At 41.6% G+C, this 25,492-nt stretch overlaps 2 protein-coding genes across 3 annotated transcripts; both read right to left on the bottom strand.

Annotated features, from left to right (window-relative positions):
- Positions 1-1,725: 1,725 nt before the first annotated feature.
- Positions 1,726-2,618, bottom strand: hcar2 (hydroxycarboxylic acid receptor 2-). Its single transcript, XM_033647271.2, has one exon. The coding sequence runs from the start codon at positions 2,608-2,610 to the stop codon at positions 1,762-1,764; it is 849 nt and encodes a 282-aa protein (XP_033503162.2). The 5' UTR covers positions 2,611-2,618; the 3' UTR covers positions 1,726-1,761.
- A 6,890-nt stretch (positions 2,619-9,508) lies between these two features.
- sapcd2 (suppressor APC domain containing 2) lies at positions 9,509-23,425 on the bottom strand. Of its 2 annotated transcripts, none has more exons than XM_033647708.2 (6): positions 22,418-23,425; positions 18,589-18,722; positions 13,668-13,814; positions 12,570-12,671; positions 11,215-11,325; positions 9,509-11,129 (listed from the first exon to the last, which is right to left on the bottom strand). In XM_033647708.2, exons 1-6 carry the CDS (start codon positions 23,199-23,201, stop codon positions 11,001-11,003), a joined length of 1,407 nt encoding a protein of 468 aa, XP_033503599.1. In that variant the 5' UTR covers positions 23,202-23,425; the 3' UTR covers positions 9,509-11,000. The 2 variants fall into 2 exon arrangements, with proteins under 2 accessions (XP_033503599.1, XP_033503600.1); XM_033647709.2 differs by having other exon boundaries at positions 11,215-11,322.
- Positions 23,426-25,492: the final 2,067 nt, after the last annotated feature.

Genomic DNA, 25,492 nt, shown 5'->3' with positions numbered 1-25,492 from the left:
GAGATGTTTGTATGTCTTATTTATACTTTATAGGAATATTTATTTGAAATGAAAAGCAATGTGCAAAAAAAGAACATTTTCACAAGAGTACAAATTTATTAAAATACATTCTTTTTTCACATTTAGTGCAACCAGAAAAGCCAATATAACAGTTTATATGGATAAGTGCCTGCATGATGCAATGGGCCCCAGTGATTGTTCCTTGACACATAAAGCAGGCACAAAGGTTTAGTTTATTGCCATGGATAGATGATGGAGAGGTGTCCTGCCTGTCCATAAAGCTAAAGTTAAGGCAACTCAATGTAGAATACATTATTACACACATTATTATACTAGAAAGATGCTTTGATGGCCGAGGATGCTACATGTGACAGCTGTCTCCACAGCAGTATGAGATGTATCACTAATTGATTGAGAGTGTAGGTGCTTGAGGATCGGTATTTCATAGAGCTACAACAATTATTTTTATTAGCAATTGAGTTGATTATTTTTGAAATGAATCAATTAATTAAAAAAGTTGAGTGTGGAAAATGAAAAATAAACTCGTGAAAAATGACCATTGCAGTTCCTCAGTGCTCCAGGTAATCTCTTCAAAATTATTGTCTATGTAAACAAAAGTCGAGAATTAATTCACCATAAAGACAAGAAAAAGGAGGTTATTTTTTCCTTTTTTTGCATTGTACGCCTTAAAAATATTTTGATCATTAATGACAATTATTAAAAAGTTGACAATTACTCTTTTTTTGCATCAAATGATTAATTATTTCAGCTCTTGTATCTCTAAATCTGGATACAAACTATCTGTATGGTTATACACCACCTGAGGTAACAGAGGATTTTTTTTTTTTTTTTGGCCATTTATTAAAAAATGTAACACATGCTTAAAAGTTCCCTGGCAGAGAGACTTTGTAAGAAATCTATACATCTAAACAATATACTATTAATTCATTTTGTGCATATTTTATCAGCATCAGAGCAGGCACAAATCTTAATATTTAAAGTCAATGTTTGGGGACCCAGATCGGCAGTTGGGAACCACCAACCCAACAGCCAAGAAAAATGTTGACATTGTACATTTCTGAAAACCATGGAAACCTTACATTTGCACATTTTATAGCGGATATGCTGCAACTTTATATTTCAACAACGCTGTGGTGAACGTGTGCTTAGGTTTAGGCTAAAAAAAAAAAGATTTGGTTATGGGTAGGAAACATGTTTTGGCTTGATATATTCACTTTTGGGGGCTCAGACTGCGCTGGAAAGGCAGCAATGTTTTGGTACAAAGCAACCCATTTTCATGGCACTATCCCTGCTAGTGATGAGCAATGGGTTGCTTTGAAAAACACTCATGTTTGGGAGCTAAAAAGCTGCTGGAAACACAGCAATACCTCATTAAAAAACAACTGGTTCTGCTGTCTCCAATTTTGGGCTCACTGGTCTACAGTTTGGCAGCCATCTCGCCTAGGTGACACGCCGTTCATCATACCCTCCACCTCTGGGTGATGAAATTAGCTCCTTACTATTGCACTTTAGAAACGTTGATATGATACCTAAGAGACGAGCGAATGTAAGGTGTACGTGGTTTGTAGAAACATTTAACATGCTGACATGTTCTTCTGGTGCCTGAACTGGAACCACTGCACAGCACATCTTCTCAACAATCAGCATTTTCAAAATCAGATCAAACAAGAAGAAGAACTTAATATTTTCCTATATCATACAACAACAGTACATTAACATGAAAGCAAACACGTATCCTTATTAGTTTTGCGTCGTGCAGCTCTGACAGCAGTTGATCTTTTCCTTGGACAGATAGAGCATCGGCTGAATGCTGCTGCTGAAGTCCATCAAGCCGAATGCGACGTAGTGAATGTAGCAACGGAACACGTCAGGAGAGAAGTAATGCTGGAAGGGGAAGAGCGCGACAGGTGGGAAGTAGTTGAACACAATAATGGCCAGGATGATGAGGACCATCTTAAAGGCTCTCTTCTTCACAGGATGCATTTCATCTCTGCCGGGCCCAGATTGCCTCAGCACCCAGAGGATCGCTATGTTGCAGTACACCATGAAGATAAACGCTGCCAGAATCATCCCCGTGAAGACCTTTTCGAAGTTGACAATGTTGCCAACACATTTAGCAGCAGCATAGGCCAGAGTGATCAGCCAGACCACGATGGCCAGGACTGTTCTGTGCTGATGGTCCTTGAGCTCAGTGAAGGTGATGGGGTGGACGACAGCCATGTAGCGGTCCAGGCAGATGCAGGAGAGGAAGAGAGGCGAGGAGTCTTTGATGCCGTAGAAGAAGCGCAGCACATACCAGGTGCTGGTGGTGGTGAGGAAGACTATGTTGGCGAGCTCAAGGGGAGGGATGAGACAGAAGAGTACGTCCAGAATCGCCAGATGGAGGATGAAGATATCTGAGGTGGAGGAGTCCCCCTTGTTCTTGTGAATGAGCCACAGCACCATGAGGTTGGCCGGAATGCCGAGGAACATGTTGATGAACTGCAGGCCCAGGTACCAAATGATGACAGCAGGCATGTCTTTGCAGCGCTCGTACACTGTCTTGTCACCGATGGTGTAGTTGATGGGTCTGTGGGAGACGAAGAGCATTGAGGAGTTGAGGTATAAAACCTCCATGTCGGCGAGGTCAGAGGTCAGCAGCCAGAGGAACAAAGACCTGTCAAATAAAGAGAACATAGCAGGTTCAGTGGTTAGTAGCAGTTGTGACAGGGATAATGAAAACAGAGTTAGTTAGCTATGAGATAAGGATCAATAATCATCCAGTATCAAAGATGCAAATATGTGTAAGGTTGTACTGGTGCAGTTGTTCTTTTAACCTCGCTGCACATTACAACAATGTGATTGATGTGTTTTTTGAAATGCTTCAAAGGAAGTGCCATGTGACACAGTTCCTAAACTTGGCTCTTTATTTACACCACGGCCCTTGCACATCACCCACTCCAGGTTTAGGTGAAATTCCATTTAAAAGCACCACACTGTTCCTGAATATTGTCACATTAACTGTTAATACAGATGTATTGCACCACAAATGAACTCTTTGGACCCTTTATGAGATTCATTGCAGTTACACAGGGGAAATTCAAATACCAGAACTTAAGTGGAAGTGGACTGTGGCTTGTTAAACTTAGTTTTATCGGGAATCCCACTGTTGCTCTCAGAAATATACTTCCCCTAAACAACATCTATCAAGATAGATTTCCTCACTCATCAAGCAAAGCATATTAATGACGCTGTCTAACCGTAGTAAAACAATAATAAAAATGAATCTGAGGCATGCTCACTTAGAAAAAATCATAAAGATAAATGCACATTTTAGCACTGGATCAAAAAGAGAAAAAGCAAACATAGTACAGTGATATCAAACCATGTATCAGTCTGCTTTATTTTCTGCTGGAACTAAAGTGCTAACATTCAAGAAAAAAATGGCTTTCTAACTCTCAAACCACCACAAACATATGTAAATTTTTTTTTTTTTCCAGTGGAGTTTTGTGCTGTAAGTGAAGCCTCTTACCTTGAACTGCTGCTTAATCATATAGTGAACTCCTCTGCCCTCAACCAGCTCTGTCACTCTGTCACTCTGTCACACTCTGCAGTCTCCTCAACCCATTTCCTCTTCACATAATTAAGGTACATCTGCATCATATGGCATTAAGTCGGGTGTAGCTTTATGAAAGGCCTTGCAGATTTATTTGCATATCTTCCTATATGTTTCCACCATGTCAACAGGCGGCTCGTTCCACTATCTCTGTATCTATGGGCGACATGTAAATGTGCAAACTGACTATAAGAGGGCCTTGTCTCCTGCAGAACATATTATCTAATAAAGTCTGCAGAGTATTGCCATAGTAGAAGACACCGCAACACGACTGAAGAACTCAAAATGACACTCACCTGTTCAACAGGATACTGCAGCACCTTGTGTCCCCAGTCTCCAATGAATCCTTGTGTGACTGCTGTGTACGTCCGTCCCACTGTGAGCAAATAGTCAGCCCTCACCTCAAAATGAATGGGAAACATCTTTTGGAAGATGACACAACACTTCAGGGATCCTGATCATCCAATCACAGCGTTGAGACGAGGGTGTGGAAGCTGAGGAGCTCCCCCTGGATGCCACCATGTCTTGTTGGCCCCCGCACATTTATCACGCACATTTAAAATTAAGAATAAAATAATATGAGACAAAGATAAAGATGAGAGATATAAAACTGTGGAAGTGAGTTGGGGGAGCAGGGGCAGGGGCAGTGAAATCTAATACAGGGTTGTGTGGAGGACGTGTTATGGCAAGCCATCATCCATTCACACTGATTGGCAATGATGCAACAAACCGATGGTGCCTGACGGAAAATCGTCAGTAAACAACTGATGCAACAGTCCAGACAATCACTTCTGATTCAATTCAGTGTAACAATGTGTAATATGTTACGTGAGGCTGACATGTGTTGAGGTGTAATGTCCGTCTGCAGGTTTGAGCTGCACCCAGCATGCAGAGCAGGGACGTGTGTCTCTGCTGAGAACTACAGATCACCTGACGCCACCGTTCACCCTCACTGTTTTTAAGTGTGCTTTCTGAGTGTTAGCTTGTTCCAGTGATCTACAGATGGCATGGTTTTTGAGGGTTATTGAATGACCTCTCAGGTGACCTTTGACCTTTTACTCCTATTTAATTAGACTGTAAAAATCATTAGTGGAAAAAGCACTCAGAACTTGTAGTAAAGGTAAAAGTAGCAATACCACTGATCAGAAATACTCTGTTACAAGTAAAGTTTACAAGCTGCAAGGAGTTTATAATCAGTTAAGAAACATTCATTCGTTTTTTGTAACTGGTTATCCTGTTGGGGGTCGCGGGGGGGCTGAAGCTTATCCCAGCTGACATTGGGCAAGAGGCGGGGTACACCCTGGACAGGTCGCCAGACTATCACAGGGCTGACACACCGGAGTAACTGGAGAAAACCCATGCTGACACTTGAAGAACACAGAAGGGCTCCCCCACCCCGGGGTTCGAGCACCCCGGGTTTAAACAAGGAACCCTCTTGCTGCAAGGCAACACTGCTAACCACTGTGCCACAGTGCTGCCGCTCCATATGACCTAGATAAGCAAAAGAGACCACTGGCGACCAACTATCTCTATCTAATGACTCTTAGTGTTTGTCCCCGGGTCCGGTTCCCTGTGAAATCAGAAGAAACTGAAAGAGCCTTTATGTTTACACTTTCCCAGGCAAAGTTTGGGAGTTGTACGTTAGCCGGACAAAAGGAAGCAGGACGAGATGAATTTTATTTTTGATGTTATATTTCGTGGTAAAGGCTGATACTGAGGCAGGAAAGAGCAGGGGCAAAAACACGGGTCAACCTTGGGTGTTGACTTAATGTTGTAAAGACATAACATAACTGGAGAATGTTGATAACTTTAGCTTCTCAACAAGTAGCAAGTACTAGAAGTTCAAAATATTATTACCAACCAGCAACCAAGTGTGTTCGTCATAGGCTTACATGTAACATACGTGTGCGAATTTCACTAAAACAGTTTCATCAGTTTGTTTCATCATCGTCACATTACAGCTCATAATCTTTTTTAAGATTATTTTTATGGGCTTTTTGCCTTTATTGACAGGACAGAGAGTGAAATGGGGAGACAGAGAGTGGGGACTGACATGCAGCAAAGGGCCGCAAGCCGGATTCGAACCTGCGGCCGTTGCAGCGAGGCGATGCCTCTGTACATGGGGTGCTGGCACTATCCACTATGCTACCGACACCCCTACAGCTCATAATCTTACAACGCCACAAAGAGAGCCATTACCTCATTGCTATCTGTCCTGCAAACACCCGTGCTTTATAAAGAAAAACAGCATTTAAAATAAGTTGCAGCTTTTTATTTTACTCCATTCCAAGTCAAATGAACATGCTTACCAGATCAAGATCTTTACAACTGCTTTTGTCCACAGTGGCCACCAAAAACAACATAAAATAAAAGCAACTTGTGGCTGCTTTAAATAAAAATACAAAAGTAATGAGCATCAAAATATAAAGTTTACTTTATTTACTGCTTGTAAATTTCCTTTTAGGAGCAATAAAGTCTTATTGATATAAAGATACCTAAATTGTTGATTATATTTTGTGTTCTTAAACAGCTAGCTAACTAAACTTAGGTAATTAATGTCGTAGAGTAGAAATGTAAGGGAACAGAAAATGATATACTTGAGTAAAGTACTTCAAAATTGTACTTGAGTACAGTACTTGAGTTAATCCACTTAGTGATATAAAAGTCGGCTGTGTGGCAATAACAACACTAATCAGTGTGAACATGGTCAATATATTACACTCTATTGTTTGAACAGCTTGACGAGATGATTGATGAAACTCGACCAGGGTTCGTTTACCTTTGTGTGTCCATCTCTGAACTTGTTTGCATTGGTGTCAGGTTCACAGGAGATGTGTCTCCCTCCTATAAGGTGGAGGATTCTCACAGGTTTGTCAAATTCTGCATCAGAGTAGAAACACACACACACACACACACACACACACACACACAGGACAGCACACAGCCGCTTTTGTCCAAACAGGCTCATGTCAGAGGTCACTGGAGCTTCTTGACGTTGGAATCTATCTAGAGCTCCACTCAGCTATACACAGATCCAGATTAAAGACTAATTCAGTCTTTTAGCAGCTAGATTTGAGATTTAGTCAAACCTCATTTTAAATCTCTGATAGACCGACATACAAGATGTGTAGCGACATGATAAAATGATTGTACAGTCATAAACTATTTTGCCCTGTCATATTGAAGACTATAAATGCCACAGGCTATTGATACTGTTCCTGTGTAAATATGCTGCATAGCACTTTTAATAATAATATTGCACTTAACCACAAAACATCAGACAAGGTAACAGGAAACACTTCTGGCCGTGGGAACAAAGGAAGTATAACGTTGACCAGCACAGCAAATTCATGAAACAGTAATTCAGAGTAAGCTATGATGTCTAAACCATAAAACAGAAGTTACTCAGTTGATAAAAGAGAATACAGATGTTTCAGAAAGACTGAGAAATCATACATTTTGAGAAGGGAATTTGAAAAAGACACAGACCAACTATAATATGAGTAAGATGATGTTTTAAAGAAATACATTTCAAATTTGAAACTAAGTTTTCAGGGGCTTAAAAAATGTATAATGTCAGTGAGGGTTTTATGTTTCCACATCATATTTGTGTTAAGTTGTCTATTAGTTTACAAGCTGCAATATCACAAAATCATCAAAATCTCAAATGTGCACGTCTTTAAAGTCATGTTTAAAACAAACTCTTCCTGTTTGGCCAATGGATGTGAAATCAGCCTTCTCATGTCACATTCTGCACAGTGAAGCTCAAACATCCACGTGACCTAACAACAAATAAAACTCATTTTTGAGCAGAGGGGGGAATTTAGATAGGTCAGTGCTGTGATGAAAAAAATGGGAACAAACATGCAGATTTTTGTAGGAAAAAATTATTAAAGTTGTAGGATAAATGAAGATGTTATTTGTGATTATGTAGTTTCTTGAGTTTTCAGCTGTACCCCTCCATGATTCACTGCACCCACTGTGCAGGTTTACAGTTATACTCCTCATTAAAACCGAGCAGAGCTAATCACATCTGAGGGTGAAGTGGAAATGTGGTGCATGAATTACATCAGATCAGTCTCACTATCTAGGGACATATCCTTAATAATTCAAGACAGGAAAATCATAACAGAACTAAGCAGAACAGACCATCCTTGAAATACCAAGATCCTTTATTTACGGATAGTTGAGATTCTTTTTCTTTTAAACAGCTCTTTAGACACTGTGTATAAAATGGCAAACACTTCACATGACCATTCATGCTTATCAAAATAAGAAAGCAGACAAGTAAAACCACTTAATGGTTAGAGTTGCTAAGTTAAGGAGTTTAATGTTGAGAACAGAGGGACCTTTTGATAGAAACAGATTTATCTTTTACCCTAACATCTGTACAACCTTATTAAAAAAAAACATAATAAGCTTTTCTAATGTTCCTATTGGCTGTCCTACAAATGCAGATGCACGTGCATGTCCATTCGGTGAAAGTCTGATTTAATGGCAGACAATCTCACAGAAGAAGTTGCTATTTTAGCATTGCCAACAACTGTCTACATTGCAAGCAGCCCAAAAAAAGGAAGACTGACTTATCAAAAAGCGAGGCAAAAAGAAAATCTGACAATAAATGATATATAACATGTCAATATTAGCAAGGTGTTTCAGAGATAGAGAGAAAATGTTACTAATAGTTTAGCCTTCTGCTAACCAAGCTTAAGTCTCGTGGCTGCGGTTTCAAGTTTATGTTTATGTAGCTAACCTTAGCAAGAGCCTCGAATCACAGTGTGTCCTTCACCTCACTTTGTGCTGCTACAGACCAGCTCACTGGGAGGAGAGCGAGCAGCAGCTCCAGAGACTGACCCCCAGTCACTGGCCACAGCAACCCGAAACCAGCCAGCGCAAATCCCAGACAGCCCTTAATCTCCGCCGAATCTGCAAACTTTCTGTTGCTGCTGTTACACAGGTTAGACCCAGTGCTGCTGATAGTTACCAGCCTGCTGCGACACCAAGAACTAGGGGGTTTGGGCTGTTCTCCTCCCAGGGTAGCAGTCTAGAGTGGCGGGAAGCGAGGTGGAGGGACCTATGGGTGCGCTGTCTAGCTCAGGGGTTCCCAACTGGTGGGTCGGGGCCTAAAAGAGGGTCATGGATCCATTGTGAATGGACCGAGGGTGATTCACGAATGTGTCAAGTTTGTAAAAAACACACTTTATTTTGCAGTATATTGAATTTCTGGCACAGAGCTTTTCTTTTGAAGTGCTGTTTCTTCCTGTAGACTCAGTGACTAGTGGACAGCTACTTGACGGACAGCAAACTAGCTTGATGACACAGCTAAATGCAAGTATGGTGCTAAATATATTAAACGGTGTGGACCTTGAACTAATGTCTAAGGAGAAAACTGGATCCTGTGGCTGGACCAGTTGGGAACCACTGACCTAGCTAATCTTGTCTTATTTGTGGTCTGATAAATGGGAAACGGGTGGAGCGGATGAACTGTACAACTGAACTGTACAATGACATGAGATTTAACAAATCAATGTACATGAAATACTGGGTTACTGTATGAAACGCGTACCATGCTTGTATGGTGGGAGGGGCTTGGGGCAGAGAGGGGAGAGCTGCAGGAGAAGGGTGTGTTTTCAGATTCTCCAGATTTTCCCCCCAGCTTTATGTGTTCTTGTGTATGTGTATGACAGCTTTGTACAGATACTGAGAAAAACAAATAGCAAAAGAGGTCACAGCTCCAGCAACATTTGTAGCATAAAGAACCACTTAATTGTTGGAGTTTTGACCTCTTTACACTCCCTTCTCCACGCACCTTGGAAGTATGTAAAGTTGTGACAGAAATCCAGACCCTGCTAAACACACGTTGCAACAAACCACCGCACTGCAGTCGACATTGTTTGGTCGTATTTATTATTTTACATTTTATCTGAATTTGAGTACTCTCGATAGAAAGCTGAAGGAAAAGAGTTTCACTCACACATAATGTAGTTTGAGCAGCAAGAAACATACAATCAAACAAGTGGGAAAGACATTAACAATATGTTATGTGCAAACATCCCAGCAGTACCATACAGATCCGTTATAAAACTACAATGTTTTTTTATTCTACCGCCACCCACTAACTAAATATTTCTCTTGTAAACTTTGTGGATGGCTGAGTGTTTTTACAGTTTTAGTCCTAAAGCCAACCACCTCCAGGCTGATCCTGGTTAAAAGAGACACTTAACGAGGACAAAATGGGTTTTAACATCTGTGCTAACATTTAATCTCCAGGTTTCAAACAGAAATCTCTTCAGAGGATAAATACTTTGGAGCTGAAAACATGAGCCATGCAAAGAAGCCACTGTAAAAAGACATACAGGGGATGTAGCACTAGATAGCCAAAGTGATTTCCTTTTTTTTTATTTCTCCCAACCAAGCAGCTCGGGCTCTGACACATTCATCGTCTGACATGTTTGTCCTCCTCAGCCCTCTTCTACGTGCAAACTTCCAAACTTCTCTCGTCCGTCTCTGCCTCTACATCTCGATGGCTTGTAGGCTGTCCTCCCATCTCTTTTTTTCTTTTCAAAATTTAAAAAAAACGTCAAAATTCATTAACGGTCTTAACATTAAACATGCTACTGTAATATAAAAACAGTTCTTTTCAGTAATTCCTGTATCTATGTGTTTGAAAGAAAAAAAAAACTAAAACCCAGAAAGCCAATGTCAGGTAAACATTGCATTCAGTTACATTAAAAATAAGGAAATACTGATAGACATGGGAAAATTATCATCATCATCTTATTATCATTTAGCTCAAAGTACCAAACTAACAAAAATGTAATTGATAGGTCACAGCAAGCAGATGCAGCTTATGATTTGTTTTCATATTAAACTGTAAGAATATGGCGTTTTATTCCAACAGAAATCATCCCCCCACTGAGTTCATGTTTTCTTTATGATGCCTGTGCAGACGAGCAGCAGAAGTTAAAAAAAAGTCTTGTGGGAGTGGAGATCTTGCAGATGCTGTAATCCGCAAGAACTGGAGTGATGAGATCTCACGAGACCCGTCTGGTTTCTTGATAGTGTCCCAGGCTTTTCAGCTTCGTTTATGCAGGAAAAGTAAAAGGCAGCAAGTAAAAAGACTCTCAGGTTAAGTCATTCGGGGTCACGTCTTCCTGGGAGAGTTCACATCTAGGTAGTGCATGTTTCGGTTTGGGGTGGAGTGGTCACATGCTTCACTCGGGTGTGTTGGCGTCTCATGGCTAAAAAAAGGTGCATCACTGCTACATGTGTGGGTAAACAACAGTCAACTTATAAAAGTTTTGCTCCAGAACCAGCGTCATGATGACTTCCAGCTGAAAAGTGGCGCTAACATGCTATGGTGCTGGGTGGAGTGTAATTGTTTTCAGATGAAGGTGGAGTCCATGGTGCTGGTGTCTTGTGCGCTGCGGGCCCGAGCCTCGAAAAGCTGTTTTATCAAGGCAGACTTCTCCTGCTCCAGCTGGGCGATCCGCTCGCTCCTCTCTGTCACCTCCTTAATGAGAAGAAGGAAAATAAATGAGATGAGTGACTGGTGGTAACTCTTAGAGGCTATTGGCAGCGTGTAGACTGTGTCAGACCTGTGTGAGGAGTCGGTTCTGGTCTTTCAGTCTCTGGATGGCTTGTGGAGGAGCTGGACCAGGAGGCTGGGGGTTAGCGGCTGTCTGTGCAGCGCTGGAAGGAAATGACTGCTGAGAGACAAAGAGGAAACAGTGTTAAATGGAAAGAGTCATAATTTACATGTCTGGTAGACCCAGCTTATCATAACCCACTTTGTCTATTTCAGTTTCAGAATTTCCCTGAATATTTTAGCTTTGAGTCACACAAATTTCCCAGTAACAATTATTTGGTTTACAGCTAAACCATGTCGGCATTTTAACATTGTCTACGGCCAACCTACTGTGCCATGAGCTGAATGCTAACGTCAGCATACTAACATGCTCATAGTGACAATGCTGATGTTTAAAAGGTATTTTGCATGGTCTAATCTCTATGAACACATATCTGCATGTACGTAGGCAATGGTACAAGATTTTGGTATTGGAAGAGGCGGGGTACACCCTGGACAGGTGGCCAGACTTTTGGAGGGCTAACATGTAGACATAGACAACCATTCACACACACATTCACACCTACGGTCAACTTAGAGTCACCAATTAACCTGCATGTCTTTGGATTGTGGGAGGGAGCTGGAGTACCCAATGCTGACACGGGGAGAACATGCAAACTCCGCACAGAAAGGCTCCCCCACCCCAGGGTTCGAACCAGGAACCCTCTTGCTGTGAGGCTACAATGCTAACCACTGCAGTTGCTAATTGAACTGTTAACAATGAGCGGAACACAGAGGAGGGTCTTCGCCCATATATCTGCTGTCTTCACTGGATGTCCCAAAATATTGGCCATTGCCCCCAGAAGCTTTATTGTCGTCAGTCGATAGCCAGTGGGTTCTAAGATTGACCATGGTCCAAATATATTATTGGGCTATCCCGAATACCATTTTTGGGGGCTCCAGAGCCATATTTGGACGACACGACAGAGCTAACCCCTCTAGTTGTTAGCACGCTGCATTTACAGCTATGGTTAACTGTGATAATACTAATGCAGGCTTAAAACCATCAAAACAAAATATACTTCTTCAGAAAAGCTGAACATACAACTCCTTAGAGGGTCTTTTAGTACCACCAAGCTGGAGTGGAGCAGATACTGATCAGATCCAGTTCCAGTCTCTCCAAAATCCATTCATCAATACATTGGAAAGTTCTAGTTTTGTACAGCAGTGAATCACAGTATTGAATATAGCAGTGAACAAGTATCGAAACATCTGTAAAAACATCCACATTTACATTATCGTGAGATTGTGAGACACTGACAAATACTTGACCAATCTCAATCTGTAGGTTTTAATGCAAGAGTCAGTGGGGCAGCAAACACTCACCATCCCAGAGCAGGTTATAAGGTCATTAAGGCAGCGGTTGACTTCTTGCAGTTTGGGTATTAGAACATTCATGCGACTCTGATTGGCTTCTGTGAAGAAATCCTGAGTGGAGAGAAGATAAAAGACAATTGTGAAATTAAAGAGAGTAGTTAAAGGTCTGAAAAATGTCATGACAAGAAGGGACGAAGACCTGACAAACCCAGGACAAGCTTTGGTTAAAGGCAATTTAAAACAGCAAATAAAGAGGGAACAGTTACATGACTCAGTCAAAACACACAACAAGACAAATTAACACCAGCTGGTGCTTTGCTATCAGGTTGTTTTCTAACAATCAAGTCAGTCTTGTTCAAATCGAGCAAAACATTAAGGGATAATCTGAGGAAGAACACTGTCAAATCTTTTTTTTTCAATACTTTAGATCATATTCTTTTACAACCACCAGTTCATACTGGAAAAAAAACCCATGACCGATTACTGAGGCTACTGTGGGAAGAAAAAATGTCTGCCTCTTCTTCTGCTGCAAGGTATTTTACCCCAACTGCTGAATGTGATTAAAAACAACTGAAATATGTAGCCCTTAATTTTCTGTTCTGTGGGACTGACACCAAAATCTGATACTTTATATTTAGGGCAAACTATAAACCTCTCCCAACAGATAAATAGTTCATAGTAATATTGTCACAATACTAAAATTTAGACTTTAACGTAATACAAGTATAAAAAATGATATTCGATACCTCTTTCATACCAAGACAAAGAGGAAAATAAGTCCTCGGCACATTTAACAGGATAATTTTTTTAAATGTACAACTCGCGCACAGTGCTCGAACAGATAATGTTACTGAACAAACACCATTCGATACCAACGAATGTATAATTAATGGAAATTGTATGGTTTTAAACACGTGGTATTAAAAAAAAATCAATATTTTGACAACCATCATTCATTTTTTTTTTATTGTCAGATTGTTTGTTAATGTTGTTTTATTTGAAATTATAAAAAGAACAAGTTAAACGGCTATAAATCTGTATTGTATATAGTACAACAAGTTTCATCGTCACTACTTTTACCAGTTTTAGACCAGTGTGTGAACTGACCGTGCAGTGGGAGCTCTGGCCAACCTGCCGCTGTCTCTCTGTGACATTGTGGATTTGGCCCTGGTACCACTCGCGGGCCCGCTCCACCACTTCCAGGCCCGCCAGCAGGGAGTCCTTCTCCTGCTCCAGTTCTTTCATTTGCTTCAACTGTGTGAGTTGAAAGTTAAAAAGGAGGGTATGTTGTTGCAGAGTGAAGAGGAGGGGGACAGGAAAGGGGTGGAAGAGAAAAAATGTGATTAAGAACAGACAAAAACAAACTCGCCTGAAGTCACTCTCCGCGCAGATCTCACATAGGGACATTTAATTTCGGTATTTCCCATGCCATCACTGAGACAGCATTCAGATCGCTGCCAAGATTAAATGTAATTATTGATTTCTGGCTGCCAACAGCCCGCATGGTAGACAAACTCCCATCTTTTCACAAGGGCATCTGCAAACTCTTTTGTGCCGGCGGAGACAATGGCGCCATACCAATTGTGCCGGACTCTCTCCCATCCTGAACAATGTTTAGAGGAGCAATCAGTCCAGCGTCATGGCAACCGCACAGCAACCTAAGAATGGGGTAAACAGAACTTCAGCTATGGCCACCCCAGCGTGTGTATGTGAAAGAGAAAGAGAGATGTGTGTGTGTGTGTGTGTGTGTGTGTGTGTGTGTGTGTGTGTGTGTGTGTGCACCCCAGCAAGGCTGCATTGAGTTGTGCTGACCAGGCTGTCCATGCGGCACACTGCCACAGTCCAGGCCTCATTGCTGGCATTCAGCCACCTGGTGTGTCATCTTTCTATCCACCCATCACTCCATCCCTGCGTCCCCTGTGTAGCTCAGTACATTCCTGCGATCATCGCTCATCTCTGTTGTTTAGAACACTCACAGGGATACGTTTTGTAAGAGCAAACTAAAACAGGACAAAAGATTTAAGTGTCTCATATCAAACCCTCTTTAACATATTTGTGCTCTTTCCCAGAGAGCCTGTAGTGAGAGTACACACAGAGGAAGAGAGGAAGGGGGGGGGGGGGGGGGGGTGGGGGGGGGTTTAGGGGAAGAGAAGGAGGTCGGAGGGGTAGGGGTCCGTGTCTAGAATGAAGCACGACCCAGTGTCAGGCTGCATGAATGTGCAGGAAAACCCACTGTTTAAAAAATGAGAAAGAGAAAATACACACAGAGAGGGAGCAGAGCAGCGAGTGGCTGAAAGGTTATGGAAAAGTCTGTGCATGTGTGTGTGTGTGTGTGTATGTGTGTGTGTGTGTGTGTGTGTGTGTTAGCTGAATGAACAGACATGAATACACACAACAACGCACATACAATAACATGACACCCGTTGCATGAGCTGTTGAGCACAAAGAAGAACATAACAGCCTTTCAGAGTGTAACTACAAAGCACTGTGAAACAGTATGTTTTGAACCTTGAAGGCTAATACAGCAGGAGGCCAGGGGCAGTAGAATGTGCAAGTGCCTTAAAAAAGGACGGTTTACTGATACTATTTACAAGGGTTTATCATTCCACTTTTTTCTGATGAGTTAAATAATTGTTTATTTTATAAAATGTCAGAAAATAAAAGAAAATGCCAAAAACAACAACCCAGAAGTCTCAACTTACTGCAAAAACCATGGGAAAAATCCCCAAGGCACTCTGTCTTCAGGTGAAATAATTTAATACATTTATTCTTCCAGCAAAGGCTATACAAAGAAGTGCCCATCAGAAGTTTCAGAGTCAAACTTTACATCTTGAAAATGCTTGCTTTGTCCAACAAACTTGAAACCAAAAGATATTAAATTTAGGTTCATAATAAAGAGACAAAAGCAGCAAATCCACACATTTAACAACATCAATTGACTCTTTTCAGCATTGTCCATAACCTAAAGCTCTACAATACCACAACTTGTTACACAACAAAAACAAGTCCCTTAAAGAGATTTTTTTTTCTTTTCATTATTGATCTAATTAATCAATTAAACATTTAGTTAATTAAAATTTAGAAAAGACTGAAAAATGCCCATCAACTTCTCCCAATAACCTGTTTTGTCTAAAAAACTGTAGATATCCAACTTACAATGGTATAAAATTGTAAAAATACAACATCCTCACATCTGAGAAACTGTTACTAGCAAACAAATGTCATTTTTTCTTGAGAAACCACTTGAAACATTGCTGTCAATTAAGTATTTCAGTCTAATAAGCAATTCATTTCTTGTCTCAGCACGAGTGCAAACCCTGAAGCTTGACAGTAAGAGCCAACAAACAAGCCCCAAAGTCCCTAAAAATAGCACAAATAAATAGTTTACAGTATCCTGTTCAACATACACACTGAAATAACAGTTGAACTTTCTATTTGTCTCAAAACAACCTGATGCACATCAAATCCTAAAATACACTCATCTCAAAGACAAACTTTAATTTCCTCCACTACAACCATCTCTCCCTGTACGTCTCCGTCCCTCTCGTCCTACTCACCCAGAGGAAAAAATGCAGAGCCTTGCTGCTGTAGAGACTACTGCTGAGGGGGATGAAGACGGTAGTGTAAGCAGCCAACACAGCTGTCCAGGCTGGGCTGGGCCGGCCAAGCGAGTCCTCTACTTCACCCAGGCCCCTGGGCCCGACCCGGCTCACTACCATCAGGGCAGCAGCGGGCCAAGTCGGCCTGGGTGGGAGGGCCGGAGGGAAGGGGGAGGAGGAGAGGGGCAGGGAGGGAGGGAGAAGGAGGGGAGTCGGTCAGTCAGCCTCTCCAGACACAGAGGCCGAGGGGGGAAAGAGACGGAGACGGCGACACAAACGGGGAAAGAAAGAGGGAGAGAGGAGGCGAGTTGGAGAGAGTGAGAAATGGTGAGGCAGGGGGAGAGACGGAGAGTGAAGGGAGGCATGAGCTCCCAACTGGAGGGTGGGAGGGGCAGAGTGAGGGGGAGGCAGCGGGCAGAGGGATGGGAGGGGAGAGTGCCAATAGAGAGTGAAATGGAGAAGAGCCTCTAATAGGCCACCTTCTTTTTTCCCCTTCTCATTTTCCTTGAATATTCATGCTTCTACAGTTTACTTTGATATGAAAATAATGTTCCGACATATCAGTCCCTGTTCTATAATATTTAGTATGTCAGAAAAAGTTTCAGTAAGTCCTGATACAGTATAAAACATGCAAAATGCAGCATGCATGCTATTGCATCCTGTAGCATTTTGTAGTGTGAAAGCCAGCTTGCTTCTCTGGCTGTACTAACCCACAGTGCAGACAGATGACAGCTCATTGACAGCTGACAGAAGCTGCAGTGACTGTAGTCAATCAATTTCAGACAATATACAATGCATGCAAATATAACTAACTAAAAGTTAAAACTACATACACTGCAAAGAAAGAACAGTAGAGCTCCCAAGCTTCATCTCCGTACCTGGCAAATCCAGCAACTGGTGTTTTGTTGTTTTTCCAAGGTGACGTTAACCAATGACATTAAGCTGCGTTCCAAATCACATACACATTACTCCAAATTTGGCAATGTTATGACAAAGTAGTATGTTCCAACTGTGAGCATACTCCAAGTAACAGTATGTACTTTGTAAGGGGAGCTGCAGCATGTACCAAAAGTAAAAAGAAAAGTATGTGATTAGGAATGCAGAGTATATCTCTCTGATCCACTGACTCTTTTTCCAACTTAACACAACTAAAATACAGATAGATACTAAAGAACAATGTGTCACACTTTGTCAGTTTTAACAACTGGCACAAAAATACTGGATATTAAAGACTATTCTAAAGAAATGTAAAAAACATAAAAGAAGTGAGAAACTTTACTGAGCCAAAGACAACATATTATAATGGGTTTTTTTTCCCAACCAAAGGTCCAATAGCCAAAAAAAAATCAATTTACCATCCTATCAGACAAAGAAAAGCAGAAAATCTTAGAATTGAGAAGCTGGACATTTCTTTTGGCACTTTTGCTATTAATTATAATTGTTTCTGATTAATCTTTTGTCAGTCAACTAATTGACACCATCTCGATAATAGATGACCTACTATAAATAAAATAAAATAAAATAAAATAAAATAAAATTAAATTAAAAATATATATAAATTTAAATAAAATAAAAAATTAAAAATCCAGAGTATTATCTCAACTTGAAATCACCATTGACTGAAGGCTGTGTAAATTCTAAAACAGTAGAACGATATGATGATCTCAGTAGACATTGTAACAGAACCTACTGATTGCTGCCAAACTGCTTTATTCTTTTGTGCTGTAAATAGATAAATAGACGCTTTAATCCTGAGGGAAATTAAGTTCCCCTGTAGCTTATTACACGTTGCATACTAAAAATACAAAAGAACAAAATACCCATAGGGATGGAGAATATGAGTGTAAGAATAAAAACACACAGCAGTGAAATGATACTGTAGTCCCAGGACTACTACAGAGAGCTACTACTATAGCAGACGTGCTCAACTGCTACTGCTAATGCTGTAATCTAAACCAGAAGTAAAAAGAAATATTTCCAAGCTGCAGTAATGTCTTCTATATTAGAATCAGCCACACATTGCCCAGACCTTGGTTTATAATCCAAGTATGAGCTTGAGTATGACGTTTAAATGTAAACTAGTGACGTGCAAGTCACCTATGAAGACCAGAGAGTTTCAAATTAAAGGAGTTTAAAATGGTGGGTGCATCTGTCTAGTAACAAACAGCTGGATCTGTTGTGGGGAAGTTACTAAAAACTGGGCGTATCCACCGCAGACCCACCCATCATTACATGTAATGTCGACCTATAACCTAGTTTGCCATTTAACCAGCTATTAATGAAAAACCACATGCATGTACAGCACTGACAGTCAGAAACGTTTCTAACTGAAACCTGGCCGAGGCGTGGCCCCTTGATGAAACTTTGACAGGTATGCTTTGTCGAGACTGTTCCAGTGTGTGTGTGTGTGTTTGCATGTGTGTACCAACCATGCCGTAATCCACTCCGTTGGATATGGTATGCCGCCTCTGCTCTTCCCGACTCCGCCCGTGTCGCCTGGAGCCTCCAGTAAATCCTGTTGCTGATTCACTCTGGGATCTTGGTAAACCTGATTTCACAACACCTTAACAAATGGGAAACAGACAGATTATGATCAATTTCAACACTGCAGTCTGGTATGCTCTCTGTAATCACTGCAGACTTACTGGTTGCCTGTTGAACATAGCTGTAGTAACAGTATAGGGGGAAAAAACACTAGGGATAGACCAATACGGATTTTTTAGGGCCGGTGCCGATACCGATTTTTTTCCATCACCCTTAGCCGACGACTGATTATGGACTGCCGATTTTCTTGAGCCGATATTTGGGGCCAATACTGCTTTTGCTCCCTCAATTTACATCAAAAAAATGACACAATGATAACAAATATTACAGGTCTCAAGTTTAAAATAAGAAACATTTATTGAACAGTAAAAAATACTAAAACAAGATGGAAAGTTGAGGTAGAACAGGTAGAATATTATTATTATTATTATTATACATTCAAATAAAAAAAAGAGTTCAGTGCTCTTAAATCTTCCAGTAATGTCTTTATAAAATAAACAAATATTTAAGCTGAAGCATAAATAAAACAACAACTACTGTACACAGTAGGATTCGCTGCATGTGCGCTGCAGGGTCTTCTGGCAATACAGAGCTGCCTGTGGATGCCTGTCTGTAAATCATGCCAGGGAAAAATAAATCCGCGAACCCACGCGCGTATCGGCCAATGCCGATACAAGTAAAAAAACTCAAATATCGGCCCAATATATCGGCCAGCCGATGTACTGGTCTATCCTTAAAAAACACTTTGTATTCTTTGAAACACTCTCCCTAATAATGTCAGCAATTAAAAATACTCAAATATTTGTTGCAGAATATAACATACTTCTGGCCACAATGTACAGCTTTAATAGCTGAAAAATTATTAACACTTATAAAATTGAGGCATGATTATTAGTGTATGAGACATTTATCAGTTTTAAATTTTCAGTTAATGCATTTCATGGATTTTGCAAATCCATTCATCATTCTAAATCAGCCCGTGATCTAGCAAATATGAGATAAAATTTATCTAATGTTATTACACTGTCTACGTCTGTAGACAGACAGTAATGAAGAAGACCAAGAAAACTAGAGACTAAACATTATTTTAGTCCGGTGATGCATTTAAGTTGCCAGTGCATACCACAGGAGGGAGCTGTACTCTGCAAATGTGTCTCGGCACTGAACTCAATCGCGGCCCCTTGTTTGATTACTTGCCTGAAGATGAGCTCAGTGGAGCAGACGGAAATATGTGAAGTATCTGAGCTTGAACACACACTTTGGAGAGCCCGTCTCAGAAATCTCAACAACACGGGGCAACCTCCTTGAATTAATGAAACCTAAAGCAAGTCTTTAGTGAATCAGTGGGGAGTAAGTAACACTTTCTGATTTTTTGGCAGGGTTTGTTGAGATCAAGGGAATGACAGAGAGGTGCTGAGATTCAAACTAACTTCAACTGCAAACCCCATCTGCCAAGAAAGCTCCAAAGCAGCTACTAAATAGGCCATATGCTGAGTTTGCTTTGTCAGCTGCTGTCTCCAAGCTCAATGACAAACTGTGAAACTCAGTTATTCCAAAGATAACATACAAAAAGAATTCTCTGCCCACTCCCCTTCAACTCTCATTCAATCTTTGCTGCTTTGTGTGTGTACGTTTTCGATGGGTTCCTGAGGATTTCCTATCACAGCTGAAAGACATGCAGGTCTGATGGAGTGAAAGATGAACTCCAAGCCTTCTGAATTGTGTGTAAACTTGGCAAAGCATCTCAGTGGTATATTTGCAATTGCATTCCCCACATATTTTATCATTATCAGATTTTTTTTTAAGTGAACACCGCTGCTGCTTTACCAGAACCACAAGAAAGTGAAGGAGAGTGGCAAGACTTTGTGGTGATGTCCAGGGTGTTGGGGAGGATTTCACCGCTGCCGTGATTCAGCAGGCCCTGGCCTGTCTGCTGTAATCTTGCCTAATCCAACAGGGTTTGGCTGCATGTGAGAGATTACAGCACCGACACTGCTGGTCTGCATGTGGACATAATGTTAGACACATATGTGATTTTTTGGATGCAGGATCTCATCCCATAACTATGGGCATTAATATGCTGCTGTAATAGCTGCTTAACCACAAGATTTTGGGAACCTGGCTGCAGGGATTTGCTCCCACTGAGCCACAAGAGCGACTTATGTTGGGCAATTCACTCCAGAGGTGTTGGATGGGGTTGAGGTGCAGGTGCTAGTACTACATCACCAAACTCAGTTTTTCCATGGACCTCGCTTTGTGCACACGGGCATTGTCATATTATATAGTTGTATATGATTTCCTTTCACTCGATTTCATTCTATCCATCCATCTATCTGAACGAAACACTGCACTAGTTTAATGCAAGTGGTGTAAGCAGTGAAAGCCCTGAGGGCTCTACAGAGAGAGTGTCACTCTTATAGCTCCAGACAGGCCTGGCTGTACAGAGATCAGGCAAACTCGGACAGACTCTAGTTGAGTGTGTGTGTGAGCAAGAGAGACAGAGCATGTGAACTAACTCTTATATGACTGCAAGAGAACGAAGAACAAAAGTGAGTTTGTATGAGAGCGAGAGCCTCTATGTATGAACAAGATAATGAGCAGGCAAACTGGGAATTTCTCAGCAGCAGCTCCTCCAACCTACATCCGCCTCACCGGGGAAAAACCGAACAAATGAACATGCACACAACTGACCATCCCACGTTCCCCAGTCAGAGGGGCCATGGTGGGGATAACTGTGCTCCCTTCATGAGGCGAACCCTTGAGATAGATACATTTCTGCTGGAATTTCTGACATGACCTCTGACCTGACCTGGGGTTAACAACGGCAATTAGTAAACTAGGTTGCAGCAGAGGCCCTTAAACAGGTCCTGTTTAAGCTGTGACATAATACTGATACCTTAACATGTCTTGTCAAAACCCAACAATAACTGTTGTTGAGCCCCACTGAGATTTAGGTAAATTCTCCCTTTTAAACTCACAATTTTTACCTTTGCAGGGCTTCCTCTGGATTACAGCCACCAGCATGCAAATGCAAGCACTCTGCAAACATTGTGCACTTGTGTGTACTACATGGATCACTGCATCCAATTAAATTAGAATATGAGATCGAAGCTGGAAGACCGCAGCGGACATTATCAACTCTAGTTGTGCATGCAATCAAATGGCTTGCTCATGGGAATTCAGTCTCGACTGGGTTATGTGTTGGAGTGGGTATTCAGAGATGCAGGGGCTCTACTTTTAACCCATCCTCATGCACATTTTTTTGGTGTCCAGATAAGATTTTGAGTTTTAAGTCGGCAGAAACAGTAGCAAATTAAAACTGAGTCTTTTAAAGGCAAAAGTGGTTAAGTCCTCTGTTTCCTATCACTGTAAATTTATCTTTGACTTTTGGATTATTGTTCAGACAAACAAGCTACTTAAAGACTTCATCTTGGACTTTGGGAAACTGTGATGGGCATTATTCACTGCTTCCTGACATTTTATGAGCTAAACATCAATAGGTCAAAATCACAACTGCATGACAACATCTTGCATGAGCTGCTGATTGGCAGATGAGATCAGAGCTGATGTATGTTAGTGTGTGTTGTTATGGATTTTTAACTTATCAATGAGCTCAATAATCATAAACTCAATGAACTGTCCCCAAACTCCTCCACACACTCGCATGCACATCATAAAGGACTTTTCACATATAGCTTTCATGGCACCGCTTACTTGGTCCTTGGAGCTGCGGTGACTCCAGAGCGAGCGACTCAATGGACCTGACCCGGCTCTGCTGAGGCTGTGTCGGCTTGGTGGCATGGCCCGGGTCGGCCCGGTAACACCCGCCCCCCGGAGCGACAGAATTCCGCTCCAAACTCCGCCCGGACCTCTCAAAGCCCGAGCTGTACCGCACCGGTCCACACGCGGGGTACCCGGGCCCCTCCTCCGGCCTGGCCCGGCTTTGTAGTGAGGACGCCCGGTGCTGCTGGGTGTTGGTCACGTTGCTCGGCCCCAGCGGACGGACCTTGTTCTCCACCCGTGTCCCGACACTGCATGTGGACAGCGGGGCGGGTTTCTGGGGCTGCTGTGGGTGTGGGTGCACAGCAGCCTGGGCCTTGAAGTGGGCGCTGTGCTCCGGGTTCAGCATGGAGTACCGCAGCCCCGCTACGAACCGCTCAAAGGTGAGGCAGCCATGCGGTGGCGTGACCCGCCTGAGGCAGTTCAGCACCCCGCCGGGCAGGTCCCGGGTGTCTGCCCCCTGCCAGCGGCTCTCTATCTCCGAGATGTGGACATAGCCCCGTCCAGCATCATCCAAAATGTCAAACAGGGTCCTCAGGCTGTGCAGGAAGGCTTTGGGCAGGCCATCTGTTGAATACTCCGTCTCTTTGGGCTGCATTTTGGCAGCTTTAAAGCTCTCAGTCTTGCCCTGGAGCACCTCTTTTCTCGGGCCAACTCGGCCGTAAATCGCCGACGTCCCGTTCAGCTTGCACCCCTGCTCGGTCGCTATCAAAGCCATGAATGTGCTGCTAATCTCCGGCGACTAATCAATCAGAAACACACCAACACAAGTTGGCTCACTTCATGTAAACACACTCCGGGACATACAGAGTGATAAAATAAATAAACGTTTACAGAACAACAACATACATCTCCTATTAACGCCTTTTAGCCTAAAATTATTCCTATGTTTCACCGTTTTCACCGTCTACCTTCCCAGCTCGAAACTCCGCTGCTGTGTGATCCATACTTTCCTTTTTCTAGCGAGGACCGCCCTTCAAACGGCTGTGCGCGAGGGTCCCGGGACCAGCCATTGGCCGCGGTGTGCACGAGCTCAGCTCTGATTGGCGGAGGCGTGAGGTAGGCTCCAGTTTGAGTTGTGCTTTTGTTATTACTAATGCAGAGACGTTATTCATAAAGCCTCCATATAATCAGAAAGAGCTGGGTAAACTATCACCTTACAGCCACACACACAAGCGTAATGGGGAACAGAGGCCCTTTGTTTCACTTAATTAAATAACCTTACATTTTGGATGGGGTGGAATATGTAATTTTAATATGTAAACAATTTACCTATGTTGGTTTTAAGTCTCAAACTTTACCATCATCTTTCTCAGAAAGATTTAAAGGGTACACACGCCCATTTTCTAAACTCATACATGTTATTCTCAGCTGGCATTCTAATGTTTATTCACTGTTGAATTATGTTTTGATTTTGAAAGATGAATCAAGGTTGATTTCACAATGTTGTTTAAAAAATGTTTCACCGTTGAAACAGGTCTTTATAAAATTCCAATGTTGATTCATGAGAATTTTGTTAACCTTTTCACAACTTTGTTCAATGTTGTTTCAATGCTGAAACAACAACTCACATAATTTCAACCACATTTCAAGGTTGAAGGTCGGTCATGTGCCAGGTGAGTTCCTATGATCAAAGACAATCCAAAAATACTAGTAAACATGAAATCTTTCCTGAATCCAAAAACTAGAGTGCTGAAATTTAAATCAGTGATGTCATCATGAATAAAATCTGGAACTGCTTTGCAGACAATGGATAGTGTAGGTGACGTTTTTCTGTAGGCCAACATGGAAGTTAGCATCACCCTGGTTCCTTTGTTAAAAAGCCAATGGGATTTTTACAATGGATTTTGAATTGTTGCAGAAAATAAGTTCTGCGGCAACAAACAACAAGTGCGTTTACATGAACATGAATAACCCGTTTATGATCAGGTTTTTTGAGTACCCTGTTTATGTGTTTGAGCATGTAAACACCATGAGAAACCCAAATATTGCCAGCCGGAGTACCCTGAAAGAAATTGGGATGAATATGGGGAATATAAATAACCCGATTTCTCTGTGCCCATGTAAACACCGTATCCCAAATATGATCATTACTGGGATGAGCTTCATAAATGGGTTATTCATGTCCATGAAATTGCAAGATAATCTTCAGAAATTAACACCGCTTTCATGATTTTTGAAGTCTAAATGTAATTGACAGGGATAAAAAGCTAATGTCAGGCTATAAACGAATTACACCATGGTCGCATGACTTCAACGTCACCACCACAACAAGGCTATAAAGCCACATTCAGTGTGATCACATAAGTCTCATAAGCTGGTGTTAACCACAGAACTTATTTCGGGGATCTAACTGACAACCCATTCAAAAAAACCCATAGACTTCAAGATGAGGGAAATGGGAGTGCTAAAATGCAAACTCATTACCAGGTTTTAGGACTCATCCCTGGGGCACTCCATTGGGAAAGGTGTTATAGATGACCTGACCCTTCATATGGTGCTGGAATAAGGATTTGACAAGTTGAAGTCATATATGCAGCAATATGGCGTTTGAAAAAGAAATGTTTGGTTGATTGTAATAAGCTTTTTATTAGTTCACTTCAGTTGCAGGTCAATATTTTACTCACATGTAATTTGTAATATGATAAAGTTGTAACTGTCCATGTAGAGTGACCGTGATTAGTAAGAAAGGTTATTTATTAGCATTAGTGGGGTAAAACAATATTTCAGTAGGTGTTCAGTAGGTATTTTAGGGGATATGCTGGTGCAGCAATGAGCCTGGGACAAAATCACTTTGTAATATTAAGCTTCAAACTATTATCAACAAATGAAATGAAATAGGAACATATGAGAGCTGAATGCAGCATAACTTCTCTGGTTTCTGCCTCCCAGAGAGAGTAGATCATGTTCACAGATATTGATTGAACTTTCCTCGGCCATGGAAATAATATCTTGGAATTCTTAACTTAAGTGGTGTTCCCCTTTAAGATATATTATAGTAATTTGCTG

Source organism: Epinephelus lanceolatus, chromosome 19 (genome assembly GCF_041903045.1).
Source record: "Epinephelus lanceolatus isolate andai-2023 chromosome 19, ASM4190304v1, whole genome shotgun sequence".
In the NCBI taxonomy this organism is placed as follows: Eukaryota; Metazoa; Chordata; class Actinopteri; order Perciformes; family Serranidae; genus Epinephelus; species Epinephelus lanceolatus.
Note: the sequence above shows the minus strand (reverse complement) of the source record. Positions and strands in the feature narration are given on the sequence as shown.